This window comes from Strix uralensis, chromosome 2, assembly GCF_047716275.1.
Source record: "Strix uralensis isolate ZFMK-TIS-50842 chromosome 2, bStrUra1, whole genome shotgun sequence".
NCBI classification, from domain to species: domain Eukaryota; kingdom Metazoa; phylum Chordata; class Aves; order Strigiformes; family Strigidae; genus Strix; species Strix uralensis.
The window spans coordinates 119,099,865-119,114,027 of NC_133973.1; the positions used below are offsets into that span (position 1 = coordinate 119,099,865).

General features: G+C 41.2%; 1 protein-coding gene across 3 annotated transcripts in view; it reads left to right on the top strand.

Moving 5' to 3' along the window:
• The window catches only part of CRYL1 (crystallin lambda 1), a 64,329-nt gene that overhangs the window by 11,467 nt on the left and 38,699 nt on the right, over positions 1–14,163 (top strand). For 2 of the 3 annotated variants that reach the window (XM_074860077.1, XM_074860078.1), the window contains one exon: positions 8,214–8,340. The exons of the other annotated variant lie outside the window; for it this stretch is intronic. In XM_074860077.1, coding sequence (XP_074716178.1) covers positions 8,214–8,340 — 127 coding nt within the window. The remainder of the gene's footprint in view (positions 1–8,213; positions 8,341–14,163) is intronic. 3 annotated transcript variants of the gene reach the window in all.

Genomic DNA, 14,163 nt, shown 5'->3' on the forward strand with positions numbered 1-14,163 from the left:
AGATGTTTTGCACAAGTCCAGGTAGATGATGTCAGTTGCTTTTCCCTTATCCACCAACACTGTAACCCCGTCATAAGTAGCCACCAAATTTGTCAGGCATGATTTGCCCTCAGTGAAGTCATGTTGGCTGTCACCAGTCACCTCCTTATTTTCTGTGTGCCCTAGCATAGTTTCTGAGAGGATCTGCTCCATGATCTTGTTGGGCACAGGCAGACCCTGGTGAGACAGACCCATGGAACTACAGGCCAGTCATCCTTTCTTCCCTTTTTAAAGATGGGGGTTATGTTTCCCCTTTTTCAGTCAGTGAGAACTTCACCGGACTGCCACGACTTCTTAGATATGATGGATAGTTTCTTAGCCGCTTCATCTGCCAGTTCCTTCAGGACCTGCAGATGCATCTCATCAGGTCCCATGAACTTGTGCGCCTTCAGGTTCTTTAGATGGTCATGAACCTGATCTTCTACAGTGGGCAGTTCTTCGTTCTCCCAGTCTCTGCCTTTGCCTTCTGTGTTTTGGGCGGTGTGGCTGGAGCCCTTGCTGGTAAAGAGAGAGGTGAAAAACTCATCGTGTACCTCAGCCTTCTCCATGTCCCAGGTAACCAGGTCTCCTGTTTCCTTCCAGAGAGGGCCCCCATCTTCCTTAGTCTTTCTTTTATCACCAATTTACCTATAAAAGCTTTTCTTTTTGCCCTTGATGTCCCTGGCCAGATTTAATACTATCAGGGCTTGGTGTTCCTAACCTGATCCCAGGCTGCTTGGACAATTTCTTTCTATTCCTACCAGGCTACCAGTCCTTGCTTCCACCCTCTGTAGGCTTCCTTTTTGTGTTTGAGCTTGTTCAGGAGCTCCTTCTTCATCCCTGCAGGCCTCCTGGCATTCTTACCTCACTTCCTTTTTGTTGGCATGCATTGCTCCTGAGCTTGGAGGAGGTGATCATTGAATATTAACCAGCTTTCTTGGGCCCCTCTTACCTCCAAGGCTTTATCTTGTGCTACTCTGCCATGCAGACCCCTGAAGAGGCCAAAGTCTGCTCTCCTGAAGTCCAGAGTAGCGAGCTTGATCTGCACCCTCCTCGCTGTGCTAAGGATCTTGAACTCTCCCATTTCATGGTTGCTGCAACCAAGGCTGCCCTTGAGCTTCACACTCCTCACCTGCCCCTCCTTGTTGATGAGAACAAGGTCCAGAATAGCACCTCTCCTCAATGAGTCCTGTATCACTAGGAAGTTATCATCAAATTGATAGTTTATTCAAAAACTTGCTTAGTTTTATATATCTCTTTTGAGGGAACACCTAAGTAGACAATTCTTATCAAAGTATATTTTGATCTTGAGTGCCTCACACTGGCACATCAAGCTTGTGCTAAATATAGACTTGATTTTACCTTTCAATTTTACCCACCCCCACACCCCCAAAATAGTGCAATAGACTAGCTAGGGAAAATTGCTTCATTTGCAGAACTAACTAGAGAATGTGTTAATAGGCTTTGGAAGGGGATAGAGTCCATCTTTCCAAAGGTTCTGCCTGGTCATTCTGCAGTCAAAAACACCTCCAAATGGAAATTTCCATCTTGAACCTAAACTTAAACAAACAAAATATTAAGAACCATAGAAAATGCTTCCTAGCAGGAAGGTTTCCCAGCATAAACTTGTCAGTTCTGATGCTAAAAGAATCTTGAGAAACCTAACGAGTAAACTTACTTAGCTCACTAGATCTGGAGATAGCATTGGAATTGATCTTCTAAGGGTAAGAAGTGGCTTGTAATGGATTGCAGACCCTGCTCAGACTTGGCAATATTGGCAACTCTGTATTTACCATGGAAAAACATAATGACTGTAACTAAGGGCATCTTCCTGTTACAAAATCTTTGCTCTCGTTGCAGTACCCAGTTTGTGTAATGCCAGTATAGACATCCTGAGAGTGCCATGGCTGGAAAGCAGGTTGTGTGTGTGATAACTTTAGGAGAACTCAAAATTTTGGTTGGCTCTTGTGCATCACCATGCTCTTATGTTATGTCCCAGCTCCTCTGTCATCTTGCTTTATACCTCTTCAAAACTGTGTCAAAGGCAGATATGTAACTGTCCCTCTTTACTATCCTGCCATTGCTATGGATGAAGTACATTTGACAACGCTGGATCTCTCTTGTCTGGACAGAAACATACTTTAGTCATCCAGCTTGTGCTGTTGTTTCAGGAAGACATAATGTGCAATAACTTTTCCATGGTGGTGTGTTGTGTGCTTACCGTTAGTCTGGGGAAAGCAGGAAGAGGGAAGGTGATAGCTAATGCATATTAAATGGCCAGTTGCAACTCGGTATTAGCTGCTTGCTATTTGACTGCTGCATGTGTAGACAGTGAGCTGGTCCCAGTGTCAGGGGCTTTCAGTTTCCTGCTTAGTCTGTTGTGTCTTAGGGTAGGTATATTGGGCTGGTGACGGTTTATTGTTTTGTTGGGGTGTTTTTCCATGCCAACTACCCTCTCATTTATCAGACAGCACTAGATAGCAATCTCCTGCTGTGACTGGTTAATGGCCCTAGTCTTTGGGTGATGGTGGTTGGCTGAATTTGTGAAGAATAATATTGGTGGTGTCTTCCTCTCCCTTCTCCTTGCTGGTTCGGGCAATAAGTTTGTGATTAAGGGGTCTTTAATCTTTTTGGTATTTGCTTATTGCAAAAACGTGTGCTGAATAATATGACTGTGCAATAATAGCTGTGGATAAAGCTGAGGCAGTGGGGTGTGAACAAGATAAGTTAAGTATTAGCATCACTTTCAAGGTCCTTCTGTAAAAACTTTTAGAATAGGATTTGTAACCATGAGCATCCCAGGCAGTTTATGTGACCAGGAGGGTGCCTTATCTTGAAGCAAATACTGGTTCAATTCCCAGAGCAATGTTGACATGGTGTTCTGGGTTCAGCTGGGATAGAGTTAATTTTCACAATAAGCTGGGAGGGGGCATAGCCAGGAGAGCTGACTCAAAATAGCCAAGGGGATATTTGATACCATATGACATTGTGCTCAGTATATAACTGGGAGAGCTGGCCAGGGGGAGGAGGGATTGTGGCTCATGAATGGGCTGAGCATCGGGTTCTGGGTGGTGAGCGGTTGCATTGTGCATCATTCACTTTATATGTTCTTTTATTATTATTATTACTACTTCTCTCCTTGTGTTGTCCTATTAAACTGTCCTTATCTCAACCCATGAGACTTTACCTTTTTCTTCTGATTCTCCTCCCTATCCCACCAGTGAGTGGCTGCATTATGCTTAAACCGTGACACATGGGCCGTCAGGTGCAACAGTAAAACTCTGGAGGTAGACAAAGTGTGGGCTCTAGAAGGAAGTAGTATTTCCTTATGGAAATCTTCATTCTTCGAAGACCTTACAGGTATTAGTCAGACTCTTCAAACTGTGCACACAATACAATTGCAAAGTGAAGTCCTGTGGTGTGTTGTGTGGATGTGGCTGCGATGGCCTCAGTCTGTGGTCATCCTCAGGGATGATCACCCTGAAGTCTAGGCTGCTTTGAATAAAAATGTATCCAGTAGAGGTCAGTGGTGTGCTGCTGTATCTACAAACCCATCTGGTTTGTGCCTTCATGTGTAGTAAATACCAGGGGAAGCTCCCTTCTTTTGCCACAGAAGTGTGGGCAATCTAATACCCCAGGGGAATATAAAGAGGGTTTAGCATTTGGAAGACTTAAAATTAATTTGTGGAACAAATCAGCTAGAATGTCAGTAAATGTATTGGTGAAAAGTGGGCAAAAAAAATTTTCCTGGAAGGGAAGGACAAAGTTCAAGTAATGCACAAATTGTATTTCCTATTCCATGCTATAAATAACTATACTACTTTAAATAAATGACTAGCATGAAGATTGGTGATGTTAAGAGGAGGAATTCTTGTTTAGGAGGGAAAATCAGTCTAGCCTTACTTTCCCACATATGAACATGGTGGTTTTGCAGGTTGATTAAGAAGTGGTGTTCTTGGTGTACAGTATAGGGTGCAATGGCTTGTGACAGAGAAGAAGAAATGATAGGATGGTCATCACTGGCAGAGAAGGAAAGGTATGGAACAAGAGACAGGTGCTGCAAATTTCTGTAAAAACTTGTGAAAGAAAAATAAAGGTCAGATCTGTTAGTCTGTCACTGTAGCTTTTTTTTGAATCCCTCAGTTACCAATCATGGAGTGGAGTTTGAGAACCAGGGAGGATGAGACTAGTGTCGTATTGCACAGAAAGTGAACAAGAACTCTACCCTCTTCTTCAAAGAAAGAAATAATTCTGTTGTGGTCTCTTCAAACTTAAATTTTGGGTTTGTTTTTTAAAAGCAATATGCAGTCTATGAATAAGAGGGGGATGCTGGGTTTAGGCAAGTGCACCTGGGAAATGAACTTCTGATGAATAAATACTTAACACCTTTTGAATTGGAGGAAATGGCTTCAAGTTGTGCCAGGGGAGGTTTAGAGTGCATGTTAGGAAAAATTTGTTAATCGAAAGGCTTATGAGGAATTGGTACAGACTGCCCAGGGGAGTGGTTGAATCACTGTCCCTGGAGGTATTTAAAAGATGTGTAGATGTGGCTCTCAAGGACGTGGTTTAGTGGTGGACTGGCAGTGTTAGGTTTATGGTTGTACTCAGTGATCTTAATGGTCTTTTCCAACCTGAATGATTCTATGATTGGTTCCTTACCATCTCACCTCACAAGGTGTGAAGGAGTCAGAAGTTTGGATACTCTTGTTTAGGTGCACCTGTTTCTTTGCAGGTGAAGCACTGGCACCTGTTGTGTGCTGGAAGCCTTAAGTCTTGGATGGAATTCCTGCCTAACAAGCAGTAGTGTACCCTGGCAGCTTGGAAAATGGAGCTGAAGCTTCCTGTCTCCTATTCTTCACTATGCAGATTGCTCAAAGGCCAGAAGCCTGTGCTTTCCAGCTATCCATTTGCTGTGTTGTTAAGAACCCAAATGGAGAACTCATCCAGAAACTTGATGGATTTCCTGCTTATTTCTGTGATGCTGCCTGGAGGGGTGTATGTTTGAGCACTTCTTTCTCTGCCTCCCCCCCCCCCCCTTTCTTGAAGTGCTTTTAAAGAAAACTTACCAGAAAAGACTTTCTGAATAGTTTAACTTTGGGTAGGAAAGGTCTGGGGTTTTGAGCCTAAATCCATATTTGAGAAAAGAGGCAGAAAGCTATTAATGGAACTCTTTTCATCAGTTTTGGACTGCATAAACTGGTAGGAATACTAATTTTGGCACCAAGTCTAAGGGACTCCAGGGAAGCAAACAGGACAGACCTGAGCAGTGTCTAAAAAAGCGCATGACTCTTGGCTTTGTTTTTCAGCTAAGAGTGAACTGAACCTTTTCAAAGCTCCTGTCTGGTGTAAACAGAATGCAATGCCTAGTTGTTTACCCAGGCGTGCTCTGCCTAAGAGTCAGAAATCATTGTCCATGATCAGCTCTGACAAAAATAAAGAGGAAGTGTCAGAACTTGCAGTACAGAAATTATCTGGAGTTAATTGCTGAAGCAGCTCATTGAAGAGGAGAAAATTAATGCTTGTAGGAGCTAGTGCTGTGTGTGCACATGCATGTAGATTGTTGTTGTTGGTTTTGTTCTTCCCAGTCCAAAATATGGGTATGTATTTTGGTTTAGAAGGTGCACTGTCACCTTCACCAACTTGAAACAGAGACTCTGCTGACATCTTGCCTACTCCCAAGTTACTGGAATTCCTTTGATTTAATGTACAAAATCCACAGTGATCTGAACGTATTTATTTCTTCTGGCTGTTGTGCTAAACCAGGAGCAGAACTGCTCTATGCATTTTTTGGCTACTGAGTGCTCCTTATCATGATTTTTAGAGGGATTCTTCCCAGGTTAAGGTATTGTTCCTTTGGATTGGTGTCAGAAAGATATATTAGGAAGCTGGTTTGTTTGCTGGCAAACTACTTTGAGTGGAAGAAAGGACATCAAAGTAACTTGCAGAACAGCAGATGTTTATGACCTCTCAATAAAGTCATGATAAAAGTAGTACAGCCTATATTTGCTGTATTTTCTTGGACTCAACACAACTACATGCATGCTGAAGTAAAATTCTTTTTCTTTGGAAGTTAATGGTAGACTTAGTGAGCCAGTTCAAGCTAAAGATCTGAGGGCCTAGTGAATCTCTGCTGAGGCTTGACTTGCTTCTATATAGTTAAGTAGGAACTGGATTGTCTTTAAATAAATCCCTGCAAACTTTCATCTTTGACTTCAAAATACTGTGGTCTAACTGTCTCATTCTGAGCTCTTTTCTTTGGGGAGAAATAGGTACTTCCATTATAAGATGAGATGGATTGCACACTTGGATGCCTAAAAAAGATCAGACAAATGCACCTGAAACACTTAGTTCTTCTTTCTCTAAAAAAAGAGCTGAAGATGATTGTCTCAGATGTGCATGTTGACAGGGTAGGTGAGATGAATCCCACTCATTTTGTTCAGGAAATCTGGAGGAGGAAGCTTAATATTTTTATTTGATCTATGCACTCAGTACTTGTTGACAGGAATGAGCTCTAAATAAAAGGATGGTTTGACAAAGTGAGAGTGCATTTTCACACATTGCTCAGCAGATGCGTTGGAAAGAGTGGAGGGAGGAAAACAAGATAAAGGCAATGATCTACATCCCTCTCACTTTTCAATTAATTTAAAATGCTGCTTGAAAAATATAGATGACACATCCTGCCACTCCATAAAGCAACTGAGAGCTGAGGTCTGGTTGCGCTCTGGTTTGTTTAGGGTTGCTGATGTAAAGGTGGCTGCCTTGGTGTCACTGGCAGGGGGTGAGGAAATGCTGCCATGGTGTCTAAGTGCTGGAACTTGACTGGAAAAGCAGTCTGGGGCTCACATCCCAGTCTAGTGGCTGGCTGACTGCCCTGCTTTGTAAGCACTAAGGAAGGATCTGGCTGCTGTAGATTGTGACAGACATATGTAGTCCCATCTCCTCTGAGGTTTCTAGATAAAAAAATAAATCCAGTGTTACTGTCTGGATACATGGAGGGGCCTGGGAAGGTGTGTTAAGGACTGAGGTGTGGCTGGGAGTGATGATCATCTGGGCCTGTAAGTTCTGCCTATTTAACATGTACTGTCCTGTAAAGCCCCTAATGAAGACTGTCATTTGTGCCCTAGTGCCACAGTCACTTATGAAACACATGATGGATCACTGGTTGTTTCTATATATAGTTATATGACTTGCAAAGTACAAAAATACACTTTTTCCAGGCTGTACAGCTTTGCTGTTTGCTACAGATTTTCCACCCTCCAACTTGGTGGCAAGTACAACTTATTTATCATGTAAAAAGGCATCCAAAAAGGAGCTTCAGAACTAGATTGGTAGGGAGAAGAAATTATTATTTATTTATTTTTCCTGCTACTAATCATTAGCTCCGTTTCCTCCTCTCTGACGAGCAATTTTTGCTGAATAATAACCAGAGGCTCCGAGGAGTTCTGGCATGAGGTAACTGACAGACTTAACCATGATAATGGCTATATCAAATAGCTTTTGGTTGATTGTGATCATATAGTTTAATACCACTTAATTTCTGTGGAAACTGCTCCTCTAAGTGACTTTTAAATGGCTTGCTTGCTCTGGACTTTCAAGGGTTTCAAACTGTAGAGACTTCTGAGAATGTGGCATGACCAGTTGCAGCAATGTTGTGTACCTGAACATTCATTTCAAGCTCTGGCCACTCAATTTAGTAACTTTTTCTGACACTTGGTCTGTGGTTATTACTTATGTAGGGCTATGGGTTTTTTAGGAACAACTCCTGGCTGTGCAGAATATATGTATGTATTTATTTCTATACAGTTAAACAGTGTTCTTGCAGTGAGGCTTCATAACAAAAAAGGTGTTGTTTGTAAAACTAGATGAACTATATTAAAAGGACCTTTCATCCCATTAAATATCAGTATAAAAACTCTTGCTGATTCTGCACCAGCGAAAACAGGTTTGAGGTGGTAACCAACTTGCATCTAGGAGTAGATCTTAGAGCTGTCCATGCTTGAAGAGAAGAAAAATGTTGTAAGATGGAGGGAGCAAAGAGGAATGACTGAAACTAACCTTTATATTTTTTTCAGTATAAATATATGCAGTGGCATGGCAAATAGTGTAATACAACTGGGTTCTTAAGAAGCTTTTTAAAAAATTAATGGTGGCTTAACAATGATGAAGTACTGAAATGTGTATGTTGTTTCTGTCAGCAAACAAATGAAAGAGCTGGAAGAGTCGGGATTCCTGAAAGGAACTTCGAGTGCGGAGCAGCAGTTGGCTCTCATTAGCATTTGTACAGACCTGAAGGCAGCAGTAGAGGGTGCTACTTTCATTCAGGTAAGCAAAGATTTGACAGCTCAACAGTTTAGAAGACTGATCAAGAGCTATGCTGTGTAGTCGATGGGCAATGGAGAGTTCAACATCCTGACCACATAAGGATGCTTGTGCTTGTTAAAGTTCTTTCTAACCTACTATCTTGACATGGGAGATGATGCCTCTTTGCAGGATTTCCCTACTTGAGAGTCCTTGCAAGTTTCTTTTGGGTTATGTTGGAAGAGGCCGGTGGCTGGCTAAGCCAAGAGAGAATTGCTGACCTCCATGTGTCACAAAGACTGTATCTGTTAGAAAGACAAATGTGGGGGGATAGGGGGCAGGAGATTCCTGGGGGACAGATTCTCTCTTAGGGAATACCACACATTCTAGTGCTGGGACTAAAATGTGTTTCTTCCTCGCCAGGTACCTCGGGAAGGCAGGGAGTGTGACTATGCCCAGGGGTGACTTTGATTCTGACTTTGGGGGAGAACTGTAGCCAAAAACAACTATCGACAGAGTGTTAGAGTATTAAAAACAGGGTTGCTACATAGGGCTGGAATCTCAGCTGCGAAGTAAAATTGGGGTGGGAAACAAGCTGTGTTACTGAACCTGATAGTCTGTGACTGCTTAACTATTACTATGCTCATGGGCATAGTTCAGGTAATAGGTGAATCTGGGACCATTTCTGGGGTAGAGTATGAATGAGTTTGCATGGGACTTGGCATCTTCTACCCTACGTGGTCCCCCAGTATTGTTCCAGTGTTGTACCATTAACTGTCCCTATGTATATGTGTGCTGCACCCAAGACTTCATAATTTAAACTGTTTCAGATTGTGAATCCCACAGTCTACTTAGCTGCAATACATCCCTAATAATAAATTGAACTAAGAGGGGACAGATTTTCAGACCTTTTCTTCCTCCCAAGTTGGTGAGGTGATGGGGGAGGCAGCGCAAAGCCTCACACAGGAGTCAGGGTGTGAATGCACTATAGATTTTTACAGTGGTATGCTATTCTGTGTTCACTTCATTTTCTCCAGATCATGAAACTATATACTGTTACCCCAATATCTTACTCCTTTATCAGTAATGAGCTCAGAGCTTGTCAGTTCATATTATGTTTTCACATATGTATCGCCTACCTCTGCTGAATTTAATCTGAAAACTTGTGTAGTCATTCAATCCTGTAAAGTCCTTCCACAAATGTTTGTGGTTGTAATGATGATGACCAACTTAATTTTATGAGCTAACTTTCAGGTCGTTTATGAGTGGATATAACAAAGGGTACAGATATCTATGAAACAGCACTGGTCAGCATCTTCCACTGAGTAAGAACTAATTGTTTGTTCTACTGTCTGCTTACTATCTCTTTACCAGTTACTGTCCATGAAAGGACCTTTTATCTCACATGTGACCGTTAACTCATTTGAAAGCTTTTATTTTTTTGTTGCAAGACTTCTGGGCATTCATACCAACTGCATCAGCTACATGACTCTTGTGCCTGTGCTTCTTGCTTGCTTTAGAGAATCCTACTAGGTCTGTGAATCAGGACTTCCTTCTGAAAAAGTGGCTTTGATTCTTCCCTATTCATGTAATACTCATTTGGTGCTGCCCTCTTCTCTTAACATGCTTGATGGAGACATAAGGCTTACTGGCTTATTGTTGAGATCTTTCCTGATGTTCTCTTGAATGTTGCATCATGCTTGCCACTCTTCTGCTTTTTGGTACCAAAATAGTGTACATTCAGTTTTGTTTCAAGTGAGCAGTTGTATATCACTGTTACTGTGTTGGGTATTCAAACCTTATCAAAACATGTCCTAGTACCTTGTTTCTGGTTCCCCTTGCCTCTGTTCTATGACTTGAGACAAACCCTGGGAGTACCCAAGACTAAGGCTTCAGTTTTGTTCAAGGATTAGAAGGAGAAACAGAACAGTTGCAAAGAAATCACTGTTCTGTGTGTTTTCCAGATGATCATCCTTCTGTACTCTGATCATCTCTCGGTCCTATGCATTCTTCTTTTCCATGCATTTTGAAGAAAGAAGGGAAACTTTTTTTTTAAATTGTTCTTCTTGTAAATTGCAGGGGGGGAGTGGTTGGCTTTGTTTTGTCTTATTTTGGTAAATTAACAATCCTACATGGCCGTGTTCATTTGGGTGCTGCCTCAACTTTGAAGGCTGCCTTCTTTCTGGTAGGCTCTTCTAGTTCTGCCTGTTTTCTTTGCTCTTTCAAGTGTTTCTTACTACCTGGTATGTCCATGTGGCACCTTTACTTTCTCTGTATGCTATCTGTAAGGATCTGATCCTTCTTACTGTCAACTTTGCGTCTTCTTAGTATCTTCACTTTTATTTTAGTATCATCTTTTGATGTTAAGTGCAGCTGTGATGGAGTTCTTGGCTCTTGTTGCTCCTACAGAGATGTTGAATCTTAGTATGCTGTTGTTCCTCTTACAGAGGCTCTTCAGCAGTAAGATTTTTGAACAAGGTCCTGCACACTACTTCAGATTAAATCAGGGGCTGCATCATCTATCTGTCTCACTGTCAGCTGATCTATGAAACAGGCATTGGGCAAATGTTGCAGAATCAAAGTAATTTTGAGTTGGAAGGGACCTGTGGAAGTCATCTGGTCCAGCCTGCTGCGGGACCAACTTCCATCAGTTTGCTCAGGATTTGTGCAGTTGAGTTTTGAATATCTCTAAGGTTAAGTACTTCTGGCCTCTTTGAGTAACTTGTTATAACATTTGATTACCCTCATTGTTAAACTTCTTTTCTAATATCTAATTGGAATTTCTTTTCTTGCAACTTTAGTCTCTTGCCCTTTTTCCTACCACCATGGACCTCTGAGAAGAATCTGGCTTCTCTGTGTTCCCTTCAGGTGGTTGAAGACAGCAGTGTTGATAGTCTCTGAATAGCAGTAATTTACCTGGGGTAACTCAAGCCTTCTGGTACTGTTTTATGTTCCCTTAACCCTTTTGATGTCTCTTAACATGTAGGCATTAAGCATAAAAATAAAAAAATAAATGGAGTAGCTGCTGTATGCCTGTGACCAACAAATAGTATGTGTGAAACACTGTTGGTGGTATTCATATCAGCTCATCAGTTTCAAACCATAGCATCAAATTTTGGTTTGATACAAAGTGTTAACAAATACACAATGTAAGTGGGCAAACTATTTGAACTAGTCTTTAATTTGTTCTTGGAGAGGGGGTGGAACAGATACAAAAGAATCTTAATTCTAGGCTCACAGCCTTGTTTCAGCAATGAATAGGCTACTTTCTGGCTGAACCATATTAAACTTCAGAAACATTGCCTATTGCAGCTTTGAACCTGGAAGGACAAAATGGACTAATTGTAACTTATGAGTGCAAGTGTTTTGACTTTTAGTTACTTAAAAAATAAAAATATCAGTTGCATTAATGTTGGTTGAATATAGAGGACTCTATTTTCTTGCTTAATGATATAACCTACTGATTAACTTGTTAGAAGACTTCCATGAGAACTGAATTTCTTTACCCTAGATTTCAGTTGGTTAAATCTTAACTTCTTTTCAAATTTGGCCTTTGCAGAGTAAGTCCACTTCAAGCTTTAAAAACATCCTTCATGTTTGCACTCCTTGAATGAGTTCTGCAGACAGTTGCCTTCTGTGTCATTTTCATAGGACATAACTTAAAACAAATGGGATAAAGTAGTAAAAAGTGAAACTTCTCACTTTTATATCTTCACTAATTTAAGAAAGATGCAAGAAACAGTAAGAAGGACTGAGTAAGAAGAAAATTCATAACCATAATGACATGAACCTTTAAAAACAAGGTATGCCTTGATGCATATTATTTTATATATTCCCTTTCCTGAGCATTTTTAGGAAGTAACTTGTCTTGTTTAGTGTGCTTTGTATCAACTCCAGAAGGAAATCGGTCTGTGTTTTGCTCTAAAAGTGAATATCCACCCAGATTCACTTCTCAGAGTTTTTCTGTGCTATTTAGAGTAAGTACATAACCTATAGTATTTAGGTGAATGTGCGCTGCAAGCTTCTTGCATCACTAGAAGCTTTAATTCTGAAATAACTTTTTCCATTAGCTGAAACCTCCATGGAGACAAATTAATGGATACATTTGTACTATAATGTACCTGGCATGGAACTGTCATGGTTGAGGTAAATGTTTCTTAATATTGTGCTCTTAACTTTCCTGCATAAATACATGATGACTTTTGTCCTTATGTGACTGTTGGGTACTGAACTTACTTCTTTCACTATTAAAACCAGATTTAAGTGGATGTGTGTCTAGTTCCTAAATAAGCTGAATAGAAATCAGTGCAGCACTTGTATGATCTCTTACCACAATGCTAGTAAAATGGAAACATATCTTTTTAAGTGCTTTGCTTTGGAACAATTTATAAATAATAATTAAATTTACTAGCTCTCAGAAAAGGAAAAGATGAGTAACTATTGGTAAGATCTTACTCTTGACGCTTGAGCTACTGTGTATGCTTGTGAATTGTGAGGCCTGGCCGGGCTGGTTGAAGCTGGGCATGGAGAGTGGCTGAGAGGTGATCTCTGAACCCATCAGTTGTGCTATGGCATGGGACAAAGCAGACTGGCAACTTAAACCTCGTGGTCTGAGGTATTTATCCTTTTTCATTTTAAAGGTACTCTGGCTAAAAGCTTTAGAACAGTATCTTAATTAATTTTCCCCCTCTTTAAAAAGAGAGGATGTGCCCTGCCCCCTCTTACACCTGCAAATTCTTTTGAACTGGTGGTAACACTACTAATGGATTAGCCTGGTCTCTTTTAGATCTTTCTGGCTCTTTTATCTCTCCCAGTTAGACATATTTAGAAAAACAGTGTTACCAGCTTAAAAACGGCTTTCAAAAAGCCTGGTGGTGCCTCAGAATGGGAAACCAGCATTGACTTGGGAGCCTTGACAGTAGGCGTCTCATGTCTCCTGTCACAAAAATTTGTCTTTGATTGTCTAGTACCAGTTTTGGCTACTAGCTTTTGTTTTACTTTTGTGATGGCTTTCAAGAACCTTTTTACTTCCAAGAATGAGGGAATATCTGCAGACCACAATGGGTGAAGATGTCTTCAGCTGCCCTGAGCTTGTAGGATAGATGACCATCCTAGTTTGGAAGCTGCATTAATGATAATGTAAATACCAAGCTGCTGGAAGGCAGAGTGTGCAAGCATTGCAGTAACATGGCTTCTTCTGAACTGGTTACTGGTCAGCTCTGAGCACTGGACGGACAAACATGGGTCTGTTTGTTCTCAGCTGGGTAAATATAACCTTAGGCCTGGTTTTACCCTACTTACCTTAAACACTAACCTGAGGCACCAGAAGTTATGTTTTGGCTTCTGAGGGAGCTGGCTTTAAGTGTGTGATCTGACTCACCATCTTTGTAGAGGTTTTGAGAACTACTTTTCTGATTTTTAGGGTTTGAAACAGTCTGATCTCAAACACTTGCTGTAAAATACTTTATCAGGTCAGTGATTGAGATGAACTGAAAGATGATCTTTGGGTAACAGCTTGCCAGTGTCACTGCTGTGGTGCTGCTGCTGAATGGACTTCTTCCAAACTTTCTAACATTCACTCCCCGGCTATCCTGTGCATATAACAACTGGTGGTGTCCACCATTACAGACTTGAATATGGTTTTGGTCCCCATTACAGGAGATAGTCGTTGCCATAACTATCATCCTGCCCAGCAGTTAAGCTTGCTCTTCAGGTTCTCGTTCACTGCTCCCTAGTCTCCTTTCTCGGCCTGCATTGTGTTTCCATTGTCTTTCCTAGATCATTTCCTCTATTTTTAAGGGTGGATGGGATCACAGTAGAAGAAAACAGAGACCTGATCCTTTGAGA